The following is a 24,170-nucleotide window of genomic DNA, read 5'->3' on the forward strand; positions in this document are numbered from 1 at the left end:
ATCCTGACTACTGGGTTGCCACACTGTTAGATTCCCGGTACAAAAGTAAATTTGCAGAAATTATTCCTGCCATAGAAAGGGATGCACGCATGCAGGAGTATCAGCAGAGACTGTTGCAGAATCTTACATGTGCTTTTCCACAAAATACCAGTGGTGCACGTAGTGAATCTCACAGTTCCAACTTGCCAACCGTGGGACCGTCAAGTGTTCAGCACTCAAACCATAACAGAACCACAGTATCTGCTGGTAACATCAATTTTGCGGAATCATTTCACCACTTTTTTAGCCCATCCTTTGCAAGGCCACAGGAGACAAGAAGTCTGACACATAGTCAACGCCTAGAGACGATGGTACAGGAGTATCTCCAAGTAAACATTGAAGCCACGACTGTGTCACTGGACCCTTGCTCTTTTTGGGCTTCCAATCTGGATAAATGGCCGGAGCTAGCCACTTACGCCTTGGAGATCTTGTCATGCCCCGCAGCCAGCGTTCTGTCTGAACGTGTGTTCAGCGCTGCTGGTGGTGTGCTGACAGATAAGCGCACGCGGCTCTCCACTGATAATGTAGACAGACTCACGTTCATAAAGATGAACAAATCATGGATCCGAAACGACTTTTCTACCCCTGTGTCATCCTGGGGAGAGTAAAAGCTTGATGATTGGTTAAAATCACCCTAACAAACGTTTTACGCTTTCAAATTACTAATCATGTTTATCTGTATCTTGACTGGAAAATAATTTGGGCTTTGTAGCAGTGTGCAGCACTGATCCTATTAGGCCATCTATAATAAGCTCCACCAGATTTAAAATTAAAATTAATTTTTAGCTGCATCTAGCCCGGAAAATAATTTTGGGGCTCCGAGATGCGCAAGACACATAAGTGCCTTCTTGCTGCACTACCTGCAGCATGACCCTCATATTGTCAGAATTCGAAGTAATCATGACTACTGGGTTGCCACACTCTTAGATCCCCCAAACTTTTCGATCAACCTTTTCATTTTAATAAAGACCAAAAAAATGGTCATTTTTGAAATTATAAGCATTAGCAGCTTGTTAGAAACTGAAATCAAACAGTTTTCAACTCAAAACTTTATTCTAGGTGATGTTACATTTTCACATAGGACCCCTTGTTCGAAAGGAGCTTCTGAACTCTCTCGTCCATTGAATTTGTCAGGTTTTGGATGGTTTCTGCTTCAATTGTTTTGCATGAGGACAGAATACCCTCCCAGAGCTGTTGCTTAGATGTGAACTGCCTCCCGCCATCATAGACACTCCTTTTAATGATGCTCCAAAGGTTCTGAATGGGGTAGAGGTCAGGGGAGCATGGGGGTCACACCCAAAGTTTGTCCCCTTTTATGCCCATATCAGCCAGAGATGCAGATGTTTTATGTGCAGCATGAGATGGTGCATTATCATGCAGAAAAATGATCTTGCTGTAAAATACACGGTTCTTCTTCTTGAACCATGGCAGGAAGTGCTGTTTGAGAAAATCCACATACATTATGGAGTTCATCTTTAGCGCCTTCAGGGATCCTAAAGGGGCCGACAATCTCTCTCCCCATGATTCCAGCCCAAAACATTACTCCACCTCCTCCTTGTTGGCGCTGTAGCCGTGTTTGCGTGGGGTGTCCATCAACCAGCCATCCTTCACTCCATCCATCTGGACCATCGAGCGCTGCACGGCACTCATCCGTGAACAAAACAGTTTTGAAATCAGTCTTCATGTAATGTTTGGCCCACTGGAGCCGTTTCTGCTTGTGTGAAGTGGATAGAGGAGGTCGACAGGATGGCGTATGCACAGCTGCAAACCTCTGAAGGACCCTGCATCTTTTTGTTCGGGGGACGTTGGAGGCACAAGCAGCTTCAAAAACTTGTCTGCTGCTATGACAAGGCTTTTTTGCCGCTGCTCTTTCAACCTGACGTAATTGCCTGTAGGAAAGAGTCCTCAATTTGCCCTTATCAGCACGCACACGTGTGTACTGTGAATCAGCTACATACTTCTTGATTGCCAAGACACTTCATCCTGATCATCGCACAATGTTGATTGTAGTCATGCCTTGACCTAAACACTCCACAATTTGTTGCTTCTCAGCAGCCGACACATCCTTTTTCTTTCCCATTTTGGCAGAAAATGTAGGCTGCTTAATAATGTGAGAGAGCCTTCTTAAGTAGTCTTGCCTTTCATTGGACACACCTGCCAAACTAATTAGCACAGGTGTCTGCAATTGCTTACAGTGATATAAAGAGCCCTGACACACATCACCATCAATGAGTTTAACTGACAAACAAACAAATTCTTCCCTTATCACTCCTAAACACTTTTTGCATAATAATTTGGAACGCGGTGTACATGTGCTTTTCCACAAAACACCAGCGGTTCACGTAGTGAATCTTACAGTTCTAACTTGCCAACCGTGGTCTGTATGGAGTTGTTCAATAAAGGGCCCAAAATTAAGATAACATAGATGGGAGAGGTCTCTATGAATAGGAATTCCTAAGTATTTGATACCCTGTGAGGGCCAGGCAAAGGGAAATTTGGACTGGATGGAATCCTATATGGATTTGGGGAGGGAGACATCGAGGGCCTCAGACTTCGCTGCATTGATTTTAAAATTTTACCATGTAACAAAGTGATCTATGTCAGCCATAACAGCATGGATGGATATATGTGATTGAGTGATATATACTAGGACATCATCAGCAAATAGAGAGCACTTGTACTCGGTGCCTCCCACCTCAATCCACCTAATATTGGGGTTATGGCGAATTGATGAGAGCAGGTGCTCCGTCACTAGGATGTATAAGAGAGGGGACAGAGGACATCCCTGCCTTGTCCCATTGGTGATTGTGAAAGGTGATGAAAATGTTCTGACGCACCCCCTGGGCCTTGGGACACCCGGAGCCGGACCCTTTTTGGTGGATGCTGGTGGTTGTAGTCTTCGTGGCGGCGAACCGGTTCCGTGGCTCAGGGCGGTCAAACCAGTGGCGGAACTATTTATGTGGTTTTGATGTTTAAATGTCCGACTACGCCACCCGTGGATTGCGGTCAGAGTGAACCGCCGCTACAGGGCAGACCGCTGAGGCTGGTGTTGTGGGTGCAGCAGAGCGTAGCATAACTCCCCACGGGAGGAGTATAGCCTCAGGGCAGTGTATGCGGAGGATGGGGGTGATGGTGCAGGGCAGCAGCAGTAATGACACGGAGTCAGTGATGCAGTCCAGGGCCTTTACTCACAGTTCTTATTATCCAGACCACGTCTGCAGGTAACGACTGCCCACGTCGTACTGTGCTCACCAGGTGAGGGGCTCAGACAACTCCCAGATAACTTTGGAGCACTTCACAGGACCCCCTTTGTGTGTCCTTTGTCTGGCCTTTCTTACCAACACTTCTGTCCGGCTGCCTCGGGCCTCCTCTTGGTAAACTTGGCGCCAGTTTCCCTGAGCCTATGTGGTGCCTTCCTAGCGGGTGTAGCGAGGGGCTGCGCCACATAAAATGTCAGAGCCTCCGGTTTCTAGCTGAGGGTCGTTTCCTGCCTCCACTAGTTCGGGGACCGGTCTCCCCCTTTGGCCTGACCCCTCCACGCAGGTGGATTCGGGCGTGCGGTGGCGACTCGCCCGTCCGCACCCCTGGGATCCCTTCATTCCTCGTTCCTGGAGCCTCCCTCTTCCAGGCCTGGGCCTCTGTTACTAGGCCCGCCTCCGGAGCAGAGCTCATGCAGAGCCCCTGCTCCCTGCCACTTCTGCTCAGACTTCTCTGCACTGAACTAAGATGGTGCCCACCTTTTATACTCCCTTCTCAATGCACCCAGGAACTGCTTCCTCCCTGCTCCTGCACTACAGGGTTCCCCTTCCTCAGTGTTCCCTCCCCCACTCCAGCCAGGGACAGGGACTGTCGTGCCCATCTCAGGGGCATATTGGTCGCCCTGCCCCACGGAAATGTGGTGTAATGCATGCAGGTGTCGGGTCCTGATCCACACTCCATCCATACCTGAGAGTGAGATATCACACCTCTGGGTGAGGTGCAATACGTCTGTAGCAACCGAGCCCTCAGGGTGCTACAGTTCCTTTTATCTTCAGCCTAGGTTACGTATTGCGATACAGGGCCGTGATTTTGGCTATAAAAGGGTCCCCTAGACCCCTACCCCAAGCTTTTTAAGAGAATCATATATGGCGTGCCAGGAGACTCTATGGAATGCTTTCTCAGCATCCAACGAGAGTATCTAATTACAAATTTTTAACTGCATCTAGCCCAGGAAATACTTTGTGCCTAGTAGCAGTGTCTGCTAGTCAGCGGATTATCCCGGCTGTTAAGCAAGCTACACCACCTGTAGTTTAGACACTTAATTTTTTCAAAGGAAATGCTTCGGGACCATGGGATACTCAGTGAAGAGCATCAGGAGGCACCCCAAGGCATAGGGGCTGGGACTGGCAGTAGGATGCCTTGCGGTGGACAGCCGAGCTCGATCTTTATAAAAGCTTTTTAACTGCAGCAGCTTTAGTGGACGCTACTGGAGCTGGAATTACGCGGCTGCTGGCATGAGACTTGCCCTCCAATAGATCCTTGTAAATGGATTTAAAGTGTATTCATTCAAATTAGAGAGACAATTTAAATTAAAAGCTTAGAGCTGCCTCCACCACAGGGGGGCTCGCTCGACCCACCAGCGGACAGGCACCAGTATTGGGAGAGGGGGGCTGGCCATCAGGGTTCACCGCGGCTCTGGCACAAACCCGGCGACACGGAGGTGGCACGGGCAGGAGCGGACTGGCCATGTCGGCTTCTCACTTTTTGGATTTTAGAAGGGCATGACATGCCTATATCTGTGTCTCCCCCTCCTTTTACTCCTCCACCTCTTTTATTTTCGCATGACTATATGTACTTGTCACTTTTCCATGTGTTAGTTGTGTCTTCTGAGCAGTTTGTCAGCTTTTGGACACCTTTGAAGGTGTTTTCTATGTGTTTCTATGTGTTTTTGTTTGCCTGCCATTGGTTTTAACGGTGTTCGAAGGTGTTCGACGAACAGTTCGACGAACAGTTCGGCGAACACACGGGTGTTCGACGAACCGAACTGAACTCGAACACTACGGGGGTGGCTCAACACTACTGCTAATGCTTATAATTTCAAAAATGACCATTTTTTTGGTCTTTATTAAAATGAAAAGGTTGATCGAAAAGTTTGGGGGATCTAAGAGTGTGGCAACCCAGTAGTCATGATTACTTCGAATTCTGACAATATGAGGGTCATGCTGCAGGTAGTGCAGCAAGAAGGCACTTATGTGTCTTGCGCATCTCGGAGCCCCAAAATTATTTTCCGGGCTAGATGCAGCTAAAAATTATTATTAATTTTAAATCTGGTGAAGCTTTAGTATAGATGGCCTAATTGGATCAGTGCTGCACACTGCTACAAAGCCCAAATTATTTTCCAGTCAAGATACAGATAAACATGATTAGTAATTTTAAATCTGGTGGAGCTTATTATAGATGGCCTAATAGAATCAGTGCTGCACACTGCTACAAAGCCCAAATTATTTTCCAGCCAAGATACAGATAAACATGATTAGTAATTTGAAAGCTTAAAACGGTTGGTAGGGTGATTTTAACCAATCATCAAGCTTTTACTCTCCCCAGGATGACACAGGGGTAGAAAAGTCGTTTCGGATCCATGATTTGTTCATCTTTATGAACGTGAGTCTGTCTACATTATCAGTGGAGAGCCGCGTGCGCTTATATGTCAGCACACCACCAGCAGCGCTGAACACAAGTTCAGACAGAACGCTGGCTGCGGGGCATGACAAGATCTCCAAGGCGTAAGTGGCTAGCTCCGGCCATTTATCCAGATTGGAAGCCCAAAAAGAGCAAGGGTCCAGTGACACAGTCATGGCTTCAATGTTTACTTGGAGATACTCCTGTACCATCGTCTCTAGGCGTTGACTACGTGTCAGACTTCTTGTCTCCTGTGGCCTTGCAAAGGATGGGCTAAAAAAGTGGTGAAATGATTCCGCAAAATTGATGTTACCAGCAGATACTGTGGTTCTGTTACGGTTTGAGTGCTGAAAACTTGACGGTCCCACGGTTGGCAAGTTGGAACTGTGAGATTCACTACGTGCACCACTGGTATTTTGTGGAAAAGCACATGTAAGATTCTGTAACAGTCTCTGCTGATACTCCTGCATGCGTGCATCCCTTTCTATGGCAGGAATAATTTCTGCAAATTTACTTTTGTACCGGGGATCTAACAGTGTGGCAACCCAGTAGTCAGGATTATTTCTAATTCTCACAATTCGAGGGTCATGTTGCAGGTAGTGCAGCAAGAAGGCACTCATGTGTGTTGCGCATCCAGGAGCACCAAGTCCCTGTTGTGTTGGTGGCGAGGTAACAATCATGCTTCCTTCCTCTGTCCTCTCCCCCCAACCTCGCACAACAGAAATGTGATCAAGGTCTCCCTCATCTGATGAGTCTTCCATCAGTTCGTCCTCCACTTCTTCCTGGGCTCCTGCACCTTCCTCACTAGTTTGGCTGCTACCATGCGCCCTGGTAAAACCATCTCCCCCACCCTCACATGCCTGCCGCCTTGGTGCTGCCGACCGTCTGGACCTTGCAGATGTTAGCCCTTCCGCACACAACTCCTCCTCCTCTACTTCCTCCACCTCCTCTTGTGCCACCACCTGACTCCGAATTCTGTTTAACATGTGCTCCAGCATGTAAATCACCGGAATAGTCTTGCTGATAATGGCATCGTCAGCACTAAACATCTTCGTCACCATTTCAAAACTGTGCAGAAGGGTGCATAGGTCCCTGATCTGAGACCACTCCTCCAGCGTGATTTGCCCCACCTCTGGATCTCGTTGGCCCAGGCTATATGTCAGAACGTATTGCACCAGGGCTTGTCGGTGCTGCCACAGTCGCTGCAACATGTGCAGAGTTGAATTCCACCGGGTAGGCACATCGCATTTTAGCCGGTGAAGTGGCAGGCCCAACGACTTCTGTAGAGATGTAAGTCGCTGAGCTGCGGGATGCGAACGGCAGAAGTGAGCACACAGCGACCGTGCCCTCTGCAGAAGGCCATCTAGTCTGGGATAGTGGGCTAAAAATTGCTGGACAACCAGGTTCAACACGTGAGCCATACAAGGCACGTGTGTGACATTGCCCCGGCGAAGGGCCGCACCCAGGTTTGCAGCATTGTCGCACACGGCCTTCCCTGGTTTCAGGTCCAGTGGAGACAACCATTCATGAAATTGGTTCTCCAGAGCTGACCACAACTCCTCAGCTGTGTGACTCACATTTCCCAGACATTTCAATGTAAAAACCGCCTGATGACGTTGAGCCCTACTGCCAGCATAGTAAGGAGGTGTGCAGGATCCCTTCTGCGCAGTTAGAAAGCTTGTGGCATGACCAGACAGGCTTTGGGTGCAGGTGGAAGACTGAGAGGAGGTTGAGGAGGCAGAAGCAGTGGAGGAACTTTGACATAAAGAGGATTGACGCACAACTCGTGGGGACGGCAAGACTTGGACAGCAGCCCCTTTGCCTTCTGTCACCATAGTTACCCAGTGCCCAGTCAGCGACATGTATCGCCCCTGTCCATGCCTACTCGTCCAAGTGTCTGTGGTGAAATGCACCCTGTCACACACAGAGTTTCTCAAAGAAGCGGTGATGTTGTGTGCGACATGCTGGTGGAGCGCAGGCACACCTTTCTTTGAGAAGTAGTGCCGACTGGGCATCTGGTACTGGGGCACTGCGACGGACATAAGGTCTCGAAAATCCTCTGTGTCCACCAGGCGGAAAGGCAGCATTTCTGTAGCCAAGAGCTTGCAGATGGTGAAATTCAACCTCTCAGCTTTCTCATGGCTAGGAGGAAATGGTCTTTTACTTGTCCACATCTGAGGGACCGAGGGCTGGCTATTGTGCTTAGACGGGGTTGATAAGGGTGTCCCCGGCAAACTGCCGGTCTGTGAGGAAGATGCAGGCGGACATGTTAGGTTGCCTTTATCCAAAGGTGGTGCTATCGATGTCGGACAGCGCTCAACACCAGCTGGTGTTACCACCTCCAAAGAAAATGATGACCTGCCAATCACGCTGGCTGTTGCGGGTAAAGAGGTGGCAGGTCTGCGCCCCAAAACAGGTGTGACTGCTGTCCCCCCAGTCACAGAGGATGAAGAGGCCGCGGATGCACAAGATATGGCAGACGGTGGTTGGCCCGGCCGGCTAGGCCGCATTGTAGCACACTGAGCTTCCCACTGCAACTTATGCTTCATGTCCATGTGCCGGTTCATGCATGAAGTACTCAAACTATGTATTTTTTGGCCTCTACTTAGCTTTTGCTGACAAATGTTACAGATAACACGAGTTGGGTCATCTTTATCGATCTGAAAAAATGCCCAGGCTATGCAAGGCTTAGCACCCATGCGACCTGAAGAGCCACCACGACTTGTGGTGAGAGGCAGAGTTGTGTTTGAGGATGCAGTTGTTGACGTGCTTCCAGTACTACGTCTCTGTCCAGGAAGGCGCAACCTGACCTCGTCGTCACTAGCATCTTCCTCCACCTCCTCTGCTGACCTCATCTCTTGGCTGACTGTGGGTTGACAGTAAGTGGGATCTCCAACCTCATCATCATCACCCTGTGCGTTATCACACCCGTCGTCCTCAGAGCCAACCTGTTCCTGCCCTGACAAAAAACTAAAGTTGTCGCTCCAATCAGGTATTTGAGTCTTATCATCGTCTTCCTCATTGTCTCCACCAACAGGAGTTACAGTTTGGGAATGAGGGTCTACATTATGGTCAGAACCTTCTGTGTCTGGTCCTGGATCCGATTCATAAAGATTCTGGGCATCAGTGCAGATCATTTCCTCCTCTGGATTCACAGAAGCGCTGGAGTCGACCTCTGATTCCCAGGCTATAGTATGAGTAAACAGCTCTGCAGACCCAACCATCTGTTCTACCTCATACTCAGACGGGCAGCTGGAGATTTGGGAGCTGTGAGGAAGCAAGTGCGATTGGGGTGACACCTTTGAGGACTGGAGTATTTGTGATGTTGAAGTTGATGTGGAGGAGAGCCCACTTAAAGGAGCACTTGATATCCGTTGAAGCACCTGCTGTTTTTGTGCCTCATCTGGAATTTTTAGCGATTGACGTGGCCGTAAGAAAGGGATCTTATCACATTGTCCGCTAAAAGAAGTAGACATTTTAGTTTGGCTGGAAGATGGTCTTTCTTCTGCAGATGTTACTGTTGCTTTAACACCTACCCCACGGAAACAACCTTTTTTCCCCTTCCCAACACGCCTATTCCCCTTTCCACCAGCAGCAGGCCTTTTTCCACTCATTTTGGTGGTTAACTAACTCACAACTCTGGAGTTGTTTGCACAAAAAAACAATGGATGGGAACCGAGCAGAGCTGAGTGGCCAAACTGTGGTATTAGGCCAAAACTATTGGCTGGGTTAGATGCAGAAAAAAATTATATTCAATTTGCAAACTGATGGAGGTCAGTATAGATGGACTAATAGAACAAGTCCCACACATAACTAGAAGCCCAAATATTTTTTCAGAGGTAGATGCAGAAAAAATTTTTATTCAGTTTGCAACCTGATGGAGGTCTGTATAGATGGATTAATAGAACAAGTCCCACACACAGCTACAAGCCCAATATTTTTTCAGAGGTAGATGCAGAAAAAAAATATATTCAGTTTGCAACCTGATGGAGGTCAGTATAGATGGACTAATAGAGAAAGTCCCACACACTGCTAGAAGGCCAAATATTTTTTCAGAGCTAGATGCAGACAAAAAATTATTTTGAATTTGCAACCTGATGGAGGTCAGTATAGATGGACTAATAGAGAAAGTCCCACACACTGCTAGAAGGCCAAATATTTTTTCAGAGCTAGATGCAGATAAAAGTTATTTTTAATTTGCAACCTGATGGAGGTCTGTATAGATGGTCTAATAGAACAAGTCCCACACACAGCTAGAAGCCCAAATATTTTTTCAGAGGTAGATGCAGATAAAAATTATTTTTAATTTGCAACCTGATGGAGGTCAGTATAGATGGACTAATAGAGAAAGTCCCACACACTGCTAGAAGGCCAAATATTTTTTCAGAGCTAGATGCAGATAAAAATTATTTTTAATTTGCAACCTGATGGAGGTCAGTATAGATGGACTAACAGAGAAAGTCCCACACACTGCTAGAAGGCCAAATATTTTTTCAGAGCTAGATGCAGATAAAAATTATATTCAATTTGCAACCTGATGGAGGTCAGTATAGATGGACTAATAGAACAAGTCCCACACACAGCTAGAAGCCCAATATTTTTTCAGAGGTACTGTAGATGCAGATAAAAATTATTTTTAATTTGCAACCTGATGGAGGTCAGTATAGATGGACTAATACAACAAGTCCCACACACAGCTAGAAGCCCAATATTTTTTCAGAGGTAGATGCAGAAAAAAATATATTCAGTTTGCAACCTGATGGAGGTCAGTATAGATGGAGTAATAGAACAAGTCCCACACACAGCTAGAAGCCCAAATATTTTTTCAGAGCTAGATGCAGATAAAAATTATTTTTAATTTGCAACCTGATGGAGGTCAGTATAGATGGACTAATAGAGAAAGTCCCACACACTGCTAGAAGGCCAAATATTTTTTCAGAGCTAGATGCAGATAAAAATTATATTCAATTTGCAACCTGATGGAGGTCAGTATACATGGACTAATAGAGAAAGTGCCACACACTGCTAGAAGGCCAAATATTTTTTCAGAGATAGATGCAGATAAAAATTATATTCAATTTGCAACCTGATGGAGGTCAGTATAGATGGACTAATAGAACAAGTCCCACACACAGCTAGAAGCCCAAATATTTTTTCAGAGGTACTGTAGATGCAGATAAAAATTATTTTTAATTTGCAACCTGATGGAGGTCAGTATAGGTGGACTAATAGAGAAAGTCCCACACACTGCTAGAAGGCCAAATATTTTTTCAGAGCTAGATGCAGAAAAAAGTTATATTCAGTTTGCAACCTGATGGAGGTCAGTATAGATGGACTAATACAACAAGTCCCACACACAGCTAGAAGCCCAATATTTTTTCAGAGGTAGATGCAGAAAAAAATATATTCAGTTTGTAACCTGATGGAGGTCTGTATAGATGGATTAATAGAACAAGTCCCACACACAGCTAGAAGCCCAATATTTTTTCAGAGCTAGATGCAGAAAAAAATTATATTCAATTTGCAACCTGATGGAGGTCAGTATAGATGGACTAATAGAATGATGCTGTGCCCAAAAGATTTTACTTCACTAGGTGCAGTAAAAAAATTGGTATTCTATACACAGGTGGTATATCTTGCAACACAGATAGGCTACTCCACTGACTAACACACTCTGCAATAGGCCAAAAAGGATTAGCTTTGCTAGATTCAGCCAAATGCTGTGAAAAAAACTTGCACAGCACTGGCACAGACCTGCCTGGCAAAAACTGATAGGAACTGATGTAACCTAGTCCTGAAAAGGATTGCAATTACAATTAGTCTTTACTCCCACAATCTATCTATTTAAGAGCACAGACCTGCCTGATAAAAGTCGTAGGAAATGCTGTAACCTATTCCTTAAAAGGACTGCAATCACAACTATTCCCTACTCCCAAGCTATCTATAGATTTGTGCGAAAATTGGCTTGAAATTAACAAGGTATAGCGCACACAGCAACAGCGGTGCCGTCTAACACGCAGCTGCAGCAGTGAGAAAATGGTGGCGACGGGGAAAATGGCTTGGTCTTATAGGGCAAGGACATGTGACATACACTGCCAATGACACATGCCCTTGCTTGTGTGAAAAAAAGCACTTCGCTCCGTGTGTGCGCTGCTGATAGGCTGACAGACTGCACCTCTCCACTGTAAATGCGGGAAAGAGAAAAAAAAATGGAGATCTTCATTGTTCCTGCAGAGATCCATCCCCTGCCCCTCCCCCCACCCCGCTGTACACTCAAACTGCGTATTAACATTAATTTTCATCATTACTGAGAAAAAATCCAGTTATGATTTTGGTGCACGAACAGTTATCGAACATAACCTCGAACAGCCGAATTTTTCTCAAATTGTTTGTGTTCGCCGAACGGCTCGAACACCGCCCAAAACAGCTCGAATTTGAGATTGGCGAACAGTTCGAGTAGAACAACGCTCATCTCTACTGGACATGTATTCTATAACTGGTAAGCAGAGAGCCGCTGTAGTGTTAGGACAATTGACTGGTGCCGCTGAGCAAGAAGTTGAAACCTGGCTAGCCACAGACCAAGCATCAGTGTCTGCCATCTTTAAAAGACTGCAAATTGCGTTTGAAAACTGAACTGAAACAGATCTCTGGATGAGGTTCTACCATTGTGTCCAAAAACATGAGGACAGTAACCGGGACTACGCCTGGTGCTTACAGGAGGCCGTGCGGTCCCTGAAACAGGTTAGTCCAGCCAGCATCCATGATGAAAATAAAATGCTTACGGAACAGTTCATCCGGGGGTTAAAGTCCCAAGAAGAGAGAAGAACTGTATGGTGGTGAACCTTAGACCATCCAGATGCCACCTTTGACACCCTTAAGGACTTGGCTATAAAGGGGCTGCAGCCCCTGGAAACCGCAGACACTGCTATCCAGAGTTACCAGGGTGGCGCCACCCCAGTGCCTTCAGCACCCACCATTCCTTCACTAACGGCCGAAACAAGGAAGCAAGCAGTGCCCCCTAGCGAGCTGGACAGCCTACGCTCTGAGGTGCGCCAGCTAAGTAAAACCCTGGCCACTGTCATGAGCACCCTGCAGCTGCGGACGGAGCCTGAGCAGGAAGGAAGGATCTTGCTAGCCGTCATCCCTGAGGAAGTCCCCTGGATGAGAAGAAGAAAGAGGGCAACGCCACCATGTGGAAGGAGCAACAACCAACGCCGCCCTCCAGAAGACTTCATCTGCTACCGCTGCCATAAAGCAGGCCACACCACGCGGAGGTATCCTTTAAATGAAAAAACCCTGGGGCCGAGGGCTGACACCCAGGAATAGACCAACCAGGCCCAACAAACTGGTACAGATGGTTCGTGCGAGGAAGACTTTTCCTGTCCATTGTGTTGGACGGCATCGCGATCCCCTCCCAGCTGAACACAGAATCTCAGGTAACCATCATGCCTGATGTCCTCTACAAAAGGTTCTGGTCCATAAACGAACTTCACCCACCAGATCCAAATCTTTCCGTGTATGCCTCAAACTGCCTTCCCCTTAACCTAGTCGGGGTTAAGGATGAGGCAGTAAAGGTGGGAAGAGTGGAACTGAAGGACGAGGGACTAATTGTAGTAGAGACTAATCCTGATGGTACAGACTTGTATATGGTACTTGGCACAAATATTGTTAGTAACTGTTTGGGAGAATTGTTGCTCTTGCTCCAACAGATGGCTGACACCGCCAGACCAGGGCAGAGGAGGGTGTTCCAGAGAGAGATACGAGCCCTCCTGTACCAGCAACAGGTAAAACTATCAGGTGGTGAAATTGGTAATTTACAGGTGACAGAGCCGATACCCATTGTGATTCCCCCAATGAGTGAAATGCTGATTTGGTGTAGAGCAGCAATAGGTCTCAAAGGACGGAGCTACCAGGTGGTAGTAGAGCCCCTTAGCTCAGAGCATAGACCTACACTCTTGACTGCCAGAGGGATAGTGGATGTACGCAATGGGAGGGTGCCCGTACGCCTCCTAAACTATGGGGAGGACGAGGTTAGATAACTTCGCTGCACACAGTACCAACTGTACACAGAAGATAACAACTGCATACACACGGCGGAGTCCTTAACCTCACCAGACGAAGTAGAGGATAATGACCCGGCAACCCAGGTGGAGGATTGGTGTCAACAGCTCCATGTTGGGACAGACACCACTCCTGCCTATCAGAAGCAGGGTGTACACCAGGTGGTTCAGGAATACGAGCAGGTATTCAGTAAACACACACTTGACTTTGGGAGGATTAAAGGAGTACAACACCATATACGCACAGGTGACCATCCACCCATTAAAGAACGTTACAGGCCTATACCACCAACACACTACCAGAAGGCGAAGGAGATCTTGCACGACACGAAGAAGGCATAGGCAGTAAGGGATAGTAGTAGTCCCTGGGCAGGTCCCCTAGTTCTAGTCAGGAATAAGGACGGAAGCATGAGAATGTGTGTAGATTACAGACAAGTAAATGGCATTACACATAAAGATGCATACCCTTTACCATGTATATAGGAATCCCTGGCTGCCTTAAAGTCTGAAAATTACTTCTCCACCCTTGACCTCACTAGTGGGTACTGACAAGTAGCTATTGCTGAGGAGGATCGGGAGAAGACGGCCTTCACCACCCCGATGGGACTCGGCGAGTTCTGCAGTATGCCGTTCGGACTCTGCAACGCCCCCGGAACGTTCCAGAGATTGATGTTGTGCTGCCCGGGACACCGCAACTTCGAGACTGTACTACTATACCTGGATGACGTGATAGTGTACTCCAGAATGTATGAGGACCACTTGAAGCACCTGGCAGAGGTATTTGATTCGCTGTCCCGTTATGGGATGAAGCTGAAGCCCTCAAAGTGCCACCTGCTCAAGGGGAAGGTACAGTACCTCGGGCACATCGTTAGTTCAGAGGGAGTAGCAACAGACCCGGAGAAGGTCACTGCCATCCAGAAATGGCCGGAGCCGAAGAGCCTCAAGGAGGTACGTCAGTTCCTGGGACTAGTCGGGTATTACCGGAGGTTTGTGAAGGACTATACCAAGAAAGCGGCGCCTTTGCAAGATCTCCTGGTAGGACAGTCCGGGAGAGGCAGAAACCCCCCGTTCCAGTGGGGTACGGAGCAAGCTGAATCCTTTAAGGTGATGAAGGATATCCTGACCGGCAAAGAGATCCTAGCCCAACCTGACTACAGCCAACCGTTCCTGCTGTAAACTGATGCCAGCAACGAGGGATTAGGAGCTGTGTTAAGTCAGAAGCAGAATGGCCAAAAAAAGGTGATCGCCTATGCAAGCAGGAAGCTCCTACCGACCGAGAGGAACCCAGAGAACTATAGCAGCTTCAAGTTGGAGTTCCTGGCCCTGGTCTGGGCCACCACCGAGCGGTTCAAACACTACCTAGCCTCCAGTAAGTTCACTGCCTACACAGACAATAACCCCTTGACTCATCTGGAAACAGCCAAGTTAGGAGCCATGGAACAATGATGCATGGCTCGGCTGTCAAACTACCAGTTCACCTTTAAGTACCAGGCAGGCCGCAAGAATGCCAACGCCGATGCCCTGTCCAGGATACCTCACCAGTCGGACACTGAAGAAGAAGTGGACGACCTGGAAGAGATCGAGCTACCTGCCTTCCACAGTAATGGAATGGTCCACAAGCAACGAGCCTCCAGGAGTCATCGCGGTAAGACGCTAAACCCTTTGCCTCACCAAAGCTGGAAAGAGACCCAGGACAGCGACCCGGTTGTCAGCCGTATTAAAGAATTGATAACCCAGGAAGGTTCCTCCCTGGAGAAGGAAGCGTCTCTACAAGCCAATCAATTGTGGAATGAGAGAAGCCGGCTGTTCATCTATAGGGAGAAGCTGTGCCGAAGGTACGTCAACCCGAGGACCCATGAGATGGTGTGGCAGATTCTAGTGCCCAGGATGGACATTCAGATGGAAGAAGCTAGAAACCCTGCTAAAAGGTAAATTTTACAGGGTTGGAATGCAGAGCTCCATAGAGATATGGTGCCGAGACTGTGGATCCTGTAGCCTCAGAAGGAAAGACTACAGCAGCCAAAAGGCACCCCTGCAACACATCAAGACAACTCGACCCTTGGAGATCGTGGCCCTGGATCTTGTCAAGCTGTCACCCAGCAGGTCAGGATACTCCTATGCCCTGACCATGGTGGATCACTACTCCCGGTTCCAGGTGGTCGCCCCCGCCAAGGATCTGATGGCAGAAACTGCGGCGAAGATGTTTCAGGCATACTTCTGCCGGCCCCATGGATATCCGGAGCAGGTGCTGACAGATAAAGGCTCAGCCTTTGAAGCTGAATTGTTCAAGGAGTTCTGTCATCTGTACAGTTGTAAAAAGATCCGGACTACACCGTACCACCCCCAAACCAATGGTCTCTGTGAAAAGATGAATAACATCGTCATCGACCTGCTGAAGACCTTACCATTAGAAGAGAGAAAGCAGTGGCCAGACCTACTACCTGACCTGGTAGATCTGTACAACCACATACCTGTGAGTTCCACCAATTGTACTCCAGCATATCTCATGAGAGCCAGACCCAGGAAGTTGCCCATGGACCTGGAGCTTGGTGTAGTAGAACCAGAAGCAGATATGTCTACTGAGGACTGGGACACGTCCAGACAGGAGCAGTACAGAAGAGTACAGGCCTGTGTCGAAGACAGTCTCAATCGTGTAAGGGACAAGCAGGAAGCCCACTACAATAAAAGTGCGCCCGCAGAGCCCTTCACACCAGGAGAAGTGGTGTTAAAGAGAAAAAGGAGAAGCCACAAACTTGATGACCAGTGGGAAAGAGAACCTTACACTGTGTTGAACTCCAGATTCGATAATAGGAAGACCTGAAGTTGTGTCCACACCTGGTAAAGCCCCAAGAAGAAGAGCCTCTCACCGTACCGGAGGAGCCTGAGGAAGAAGTACTCCACACTGAATTAGGAGATTTCCTGACAGATTGGCCCCAAATAGGAGGAGCAGTGATAATACCAGTGATCCCCATCTTCCAACTGCCAGAAGACCCTCCACAGCAAGAAGAACCTATAAGTGCTCCAGAAGAACCTGCTCAAGAAGAATCCCTGGAAGAAGGATCCCCGGTTGGAGCAGAGCAAGAAGGCCCAGCCAATGGTACACTTGCCAGTCCCATGGAGAGGTTAAGGCAGTATTACAACCTACCCACACATAGAACTGACAGGGTAACAAACACAGATACCATCCATACTCCCGTACTATGTAGATCCACACGTAGCACCAAAGGCCAGGCCCCTGTTAGGTTTAGCGACAAAGCAGAAAGAAAAACCTACAGTATAAATAGTTGCCCTTGGGGTAAGTTATAATTGTGAAATTGCCATGTATTTGATAATTGCTTTGTTTTGCCGTGCTGATGGACAATTTAGATGACATGGACACTTTTCTATTGCATGAAAGGGTATATATAAAAATACTCTGTGGCTGAGGACTGTGAGCAGCCCAAAAACTATTCATGTACATAATTGCACTCCCTGGAGTGCCTTGTTACTGACCACTGAACAAAAACTCGTTTGGTGTGGCGGAAGATGTGGTCCATCACCTGGATCACCTATGCCCTGCAGCCACGCCCAGGGCCTACGTGGAGGGTTTGTGGACGGATCCCTCATGCTACCATCTACTTTTGGTGAAAAGGACACCAGGTTACGGGACTTGGTGTAACCATATTGTTATTATTGTAAATATTAATGTTATTGTGTAACCTTTGTTTTTTCAAAAAAATGCTTCAGTCCAGGAGTACTGAGTTTTACTAGCGGGGAATGTGGTGCCCTGCTGCGCATGGTGCCACAGAACCCAGAAGGGTGCATAGATGGATTTCTCTTCAAGAGGCCCTCACTACATGCAAACACCTCCACCTTCCCCCTCATACCAGCAGAGGGAGCCCTGTTAGGGATATATAAAGGGAAGGTGGAGTCAGGCAGTGGAGTCTTCAGTCAGTTAAGTCTAGAGATTAGTCAGTAGTTAGTGTTCAGAGAGGAGCATGAAGGCTGCTGTGTGAGGCAAGCTAGGCCTCCAGCAGCACTGAAGCATAGTGAGGGCCTCGAGCGTGGCCGAAGGCGAGAGGAAGGAAAGAGTAACAAAAGGAGGCAGAGGAGCATACCAGGCTCACCCCAGTATATACACCGGACACCGGGTCCGAGCCTACAGGGACCCTTTACACCCAGTAGGATTAACCGGAATCCCGGGAAGACTACAAGTCCCTGGCAAACCTGAAGCTAGACACATACAGGACCAGGAACCACGAAGGCCCTGACATCCAGGGAAAGTGGTTACCAACCGGAGGTCCTACTTCAGAGCAACAGGTGGAGTAGAAAAAGCAAGACACATAAGCTAGGCACAGTTGCAGGCTGGCCAGGAGCTTACACAGAGGCAGACACGGATCAGGAGGCCTTATACCCGCTCCCTGGGGAGAAGTCCTAAAGTGCGCCCTTCACCTAGAGTACCCTGGACCATATCTACCAGCTGTACCAGTAAAGGTAACGAAGCAAAACCCCCTGTCTCTGTCCATTACTCCTGCTGCGTTCTCTACCTGCACAACGCCCAGCGCACCCACCATTTATCTATCTACACTGCCCTGAGGCCCGCTCCACCTGTAGGGAGCTGTCCCATCTTTAGCTGCCTTATCGCCTGCCTTAGAGGACTGCAGCAGCGCTGGCGACCTTCACCAGACACCACAGGTGGCGTCACGAATTTCTCTGAACTTTATTAGTAATCGCTACCCCTTTTGTGCACTGTCCGCCCTAGGAAATCCACCGTAATAATAATATACTGTACCCAAACAGTAAGGCCCCTGGGGGCGTGACATTTGCCTATAACTCCTCTTATGACATCAAAATGTCGTAAGAATCTAAAGGATATTCTTGATAGAAGCCATTACGTACCACGGGCAGTGAGCCTTTATGGAACAGAGGCCCAAACCATGGTTGCTTTCCCTATGGCCACTGTCTTGCCTGCACCAATATCCTTCACAGCTCCACCTTTGACTCTTCCGACGGGTAGCAGCAGTTTTCCATCAGCCAATACATAATATGTAGTTGTACCGACTAAATATATTATGCCGCATGTGGTTGTCCCAAAATTTATGTAGGACTCACTTCAGGGGAATTGAGGGTCAGACTACGGGAGCATGTGAGGGACATTGGTGCGGTCAGGACAGTGGAGGATATTGCTGATTTAAAAACAATCCCTCGGCATCTTAAGCTTCATCACAATTGTACTTCATAGTGGCATAAGGGGAGGTGACCCTAAAAAAATTCTTGCTCAATTCGAAGCCAGGTGGATTGTTTCTTCGTGGAAATGAAGCCCTTAGATTCACATCTTGTAATGACATTTCCTTGCCACTTATCCTTCTTCAGTTTTATATTTGGTTGTTATTTATTCTCTTCCCATTATATGTTTATTGATACCTTTATTCTGCTTTCCTGCAGGACCTCATCAGAGAAATGATCTACCTCTTTTGGGCTAATCTGTCCAAAGTATTCTCTGCAGAAAGCTTCAGACATTCCTGGACGTTTTGTCGGATCAATTGCATATCTAGTGGAATTCGGATTTACTCATCACTGCTACTAATTTGCCATCGTTACTTGTTGGAGCATGATATCGTTTTCTTATGCATATACCATATGTAATATGCCAACTGATTTTTATAAACAAGAGAAAATCCAATTACCGCCAAGGAATTAAATATTTTTTAAAAAATATATACTTTGTTGACACATACTAAACTATATTACACTAGGCCTACGCGCTTCAAGCAAGAAAAAGCTTCTCCAGATAGTCAATCCCTTGGTGGCTGCTGGATTTTTTCTTGTTGATACTGACCCTGGTTTACCTGGGAACTGGACTCAGGATTTCCTTGCACCGCACCCACCCTGGAACTACTACCCTCATCGGTGAGCTGATGTAATCCTCCTCCAATTTATTGTTTAAAGGATTTTTATGCTGGCAATATGTTGTATTTGATCCTCTTTACATTTAGGCAGTTTACACTCAGGTTTCTATATAATTGGCAATCTACAATTGATAGTCCATACTGTCTATTATTAACTCACTGATGTGATCGGGGTGGGCATGTGCTTTTCGTTGCCTCGCGTCCCCATCGACTTCTCGGCATCTTTATTCTGTCTGCGTATGTTCGGGAGCCATGGTTACGCATCCTCACTCTCAGACATGTGCACTGACTGCTTGTTGGCTGGGGGTGTTTGGTTGGCACCCACGGTGATTTACGCATTCACTGACCATCCGAACTCATTGGCTGATCGCCGGTCATGTAATCGGGGTCATGGGTTCATAAGGTCCTGCAGGGTTTCCTCTTTATCTATTTTCCCCTTGAGAAAACTATTATACTAAAAATCGAAACGCGCGTTGGGGACTCTCCTTGGGTTAATTTGAGCTTCTTCTATATGCACAATGGGTAAGAACTGGGCATATTTATTTTGATTTATCTTTGCTGTTTGTGGGTAGTACTATGTGGGAATAAGGACCACAGTATCCATTACATTCATTTCACTCCCTTGTGTATATTCTTTCCATTGATGAAGTAGTTGTCTCTTGTTTACCCATTACCAGTCTGTCTTTATATTTTATAATGTGTTTTAACATATTTTTAGCTTCATAAACGCCACTTTTTATCCTTGTTTTTTTCCCATTATTTTGAGCAGTGGCTTAGTTTACTTCCTTTTTCACTTTGGTATATTATGGCCTAATTTGGTGGATCACATGATGTACTGGGTAAATTTGTTTTAATTTATATGTAGCAATCAGCGACCATGATGAATGGAAAACAGGACACACGATAGCTGCATTACCAAGCATGCACTGCACTATGTCTCCTTGTAGACACTTACCTCTGGGAAAGTCTTGGGCGCATCTGTTAAATGCATGTATTTGGGGGTACCCAGCAGAGGAATTGGGGTAGGTCCAGGAGGCAGTGACCGGTATCCATGTTGTCTGGACCAGGAGAGGAAAATGTAGACAGTGAGGAGAAGGATAACAGAAAGAGCAAGGATGGTGGACAGCTCCATGGCTCCTGTGATTAGAAACAAAAGATTTGATTATTAGTATTAGCTCTGTGCTCACAAAACGCTGAAAATAATGATCTCACCAGTCATCATCAGGGGTCTATCCTGACTACACCGCAATGTCCTATGACACTATCTCCATTTTGATCACTCTCCTAGTTGGGACCCTCGTTCTATTTTCTGACTATATCTTCATCGTATCATTCGTCAATTCTGATTATTCTCCTAGTTCTGATCTAGTTCTAGTTCTGGGAAATTAAGTATTTGGTCTACTGCTGATTTTGTAAGATTTCCCTCCTACAAACAATGGAGAGATCCGTAATTTTTATCATATGTACCTTCATGTAAAAATAAAAAAACAGAATATCACATTGTATGATTTTTACATAATTAATTTGAATTTTATTGCATGAAATAAGTATTTGATCACCTACCAACCAGCAGGAATTCTGGCTCTCACAGAACCGTTAGTTTTTCTTTAAGAAGCCCTTCTATTCTGCACTCATTACCTGTATTTATTGCACCTGTTTGAACTAATTTCCTGTATAAAAGACACTTGTCCACACACTCAATCAATCACACTTAACCTCTCCACGATGGTCTAGACCAAAGAGCTGTCTAAGGACACCGGGGACAAAATTGTAGACCTGCACAAGGCTGGGATGGGCCACAGGACAATAGACAAGTAGCTTGATGAGAAGGCAACAACTGTTGGCGCAAATATTAGAAAATAAAAGAAACACAAAATGACTGTCAATCTTCCTCAGTCTGGGGCTCCATGCAAGATCTCGTCTCGTGGGGTAAGGATGATTCTGAGACAGGTCAGGAATCAGCCCAGAACTACATGGGAGCACCTGGTCAATAACCTGAAGAGAGCTGGGACCATAGTATCAAACATTACCATTAGTAACACACTACTAGAGAACTCGAACACTACGGGGGTGGCTCAACACTACACACTACACCGTCGAGAATTAAAATCCTGCAGGGCATGCAAGGTCACACCAGCACATGTCCAGGCCCATTTGAAGTTCACCGATAACCATCTGGATGATTCAGAGGAGACATGGGAGAAGGTCATGTGTAGTGTTGAGCCACCCCCGTAGTGTTCGAGTTCGGTTTGGTTCATCGAACACCCGTGTGTTCGCCGAACTGTTCGTCGAACTGTTCGTCGAACACCTTCGAACACCGTTAAAACCAATGGCAGGCAAACAAAAACACATAGAAACACATAGAAAACACCTTCAAAGGTGTCCAAAAGCTGACAAACTGCTCAGAAGACACAACTAACACATGGAAAAGTGACAAGTACATATAGTCATGCGAAAAGAAAAGAGGTGGAGGAGTAAAAGGAGGGGGAGACACAGATATAGGCATGTCATGCCCTTCTAAAATCCAAAAAGTGAGAAGCCGAGACGGCCAGTCCGCTCCTGCCCGTGCCACCTCCGTGTCGCCGGGTTTGTGCCAGAGCCGCGGTGAACCCTGACGGCCAGCCCCCCTCTCCCAATACTGGTGCCTGTCCGCTGGTGGGTCGAGAGAGCCCCCCTGTGGTGGAGGCAGCTCTAAGCTTTTTAATTTAAATTGTCCCTCTAATTTGAATGAATACACTTTAAATCCATTTACAAGGATCTATTGGAGGGCAAGTCTCATGCCAGCAGCCGCGTAATTCCAGCTCCAGTAGCGTCCACTAAAGCTGCTGCAGTTAAAAAGCTTTTATAAGGATCGAGCTCGGCTGTCCACCGCAAGGCATCCTAGTGCCAGTCCCAGCCCCTATGCCTTGGGGTGCCTCCTGATGCTCTTCACTAAGTATCCCGTGGTCCCGAAGCATTTCCTTTGAAAAAATTAAGTGTCCAAACTACAGGTGGTGTAGCTTGCTTAACAGCCGGGATAATCCGCTGACTAGCAGACACTGCTACTAGGCACAAAGTATTTCCTGGGCTAGATGCAGTTAAAAATTTGTAAGTAGATACTCTCGTTGGATGCTGAGAAAGCATTCCATAGAGTCTCCTGGCACGCCATATATGATTCTCTTAAAAAGCTTGGGGTAGGGTTCTAGGGGACCCTTTTATAGCCAAAATCACGGCCCTGTATCACAATACGTCACCTAGGCTGAAGATAAATGGAACTGTAGCACCGAGGGCTCGGTTGCTACAGACGTATTGCACCTCACCCAGAGGTGTGATATCTCACTCTCAGATAAGGATGGAGTGTGGATCAGGACCCGACACCTGCATGCATTACACCACATTGCCGTGGGGCAGGGCGACCAATATGCCCCTGAGATGGGCACGACAGTCCCTGTCCCTGGCTGGAGTGGGGGGAGGGAACACTGAGGAAGGGGAACCCTGCAGTGCAGGAGCAGGGAGGAAGCAGTTCCTGGGTGCATTGAGAAGGGAGTATAAAAGGTGGGCACCATCTTAGTTCAGTGCAGAGAAGTCTGAGCAGAAGTGGCAGGGAGCAGGGGCTCTGCATGAGCTCTGCTCCGGAGGCGGGCCTAGTAACAGAGGCCCAGGCCTGCAAGAGGGAGAAGGAAGGAAGAGGAGCGGAGAAGGCTCCAGGAACGAGGAATGAAGGGATCCCAGGGGTGCGGACGGGCGAGTCGCCACCGCACGCCCGAATCCACCTGCGTGGAGGGGTCAGGCCAAAGGGGGAGACCGGTCCCCGAACTAGTGGAGGCAGGAAACGACCCTCAGCTAGAAACCGGAGGCTCTGACATTTTATGTGGCGCAGCCCCTTGCTCCACCCGCTAGGAAGGCACCACATAGGGTCAGGGAAACTGGCGCCAAGTTTACCAAGAGGAGGCCCGAGGCAGCCGGACAGAAGTGTTGGTAAGAAAGGCCAGACAAAGGACACACAAAGGGGGTCCTGTGAAGCGCTCCAAAGTTATCTGGGAGTTGTCTGAGCCCCTCACCTGGTGAGCACAGTACGACGTGGGCAGCCGTTACCTGCAGACGTGGTCTGGATAATAAGAACTGTGAGTAAAGGCCCTGAACTGCATCACTGACTCCGTGTCGTTACTGCTGCTGCCCTGCACCATCACCCCCATCCTCCGCATACACTGCCCTGAGGCTATACTCCTCCCGTGGGGAGTTATGCTACGCTCTGCTGCACCCACAACACCAGCCTTAGCGGTCTGCCCTGTAGCGGCGGTTCACTCTGACCGCAATCCACGGGTGGCGTAGTCGGACATTTAAACATCAAAACCACATAAATAGTTCTGCCACTGGTTTTACCGCCCTGAGCCACGGAACCGGATCGCCGCCACGAAGACTACAACCACCAGCATCCACCAAAAAGGGTCCGGCTCCGGGTGTCCCAAGGCCCAGGGGGTGCGTCAGAACATTTTCATCACCTTTCACAATCACCAATGGGACAAGGCAGGGATGTCCTCTGTCC

The 24,170-nt window shown here is 47.6% G+C and overlaps 1 protein-coding gene across 1 annotated transcript in view; it reads right to left on the bottom strand.

Moving 5' to 3' along the window:
* The window catches only part of LOC141266088 (cytochrome P450 2C20-like), a 326,499-nt gene that overhangs the window by 273,610 nt on the left and 28,719 nt on the right, over window positions 1–24,170 (bottom strand). The window contains exon 2 of the mRNA XM_073679996.1: window positions 20,601–20,782. Coding sequence (XP_073536097.1) covers window positions 20,601–20,777 — 177 coding nt within the window. The 5' untranslated portion in view covers window positions 20,778–20,782. The remainder of the gene's footprint in view (window positions 1–20,600; window positions 20,783–24,170) is intronic.

The sequence above is a fragment of the Phyllobates terribilis genome, unplaced genomic scaffold (genome assembly GCF_046119375.1).
Source record: "Phyllobates terribilis strain yellow unplaced genomic scaffold, ASM4611937v1 Scaffold_4__5_contigs__length_816908805, whole genome shotgun sequence".
Classification (NCBI taxonomy): Eukaryota; Metazoa; Chordata; class Amphibia; order Anura; family Dendrobatidae; genus Phyllobates; species Phyllobates terribilis.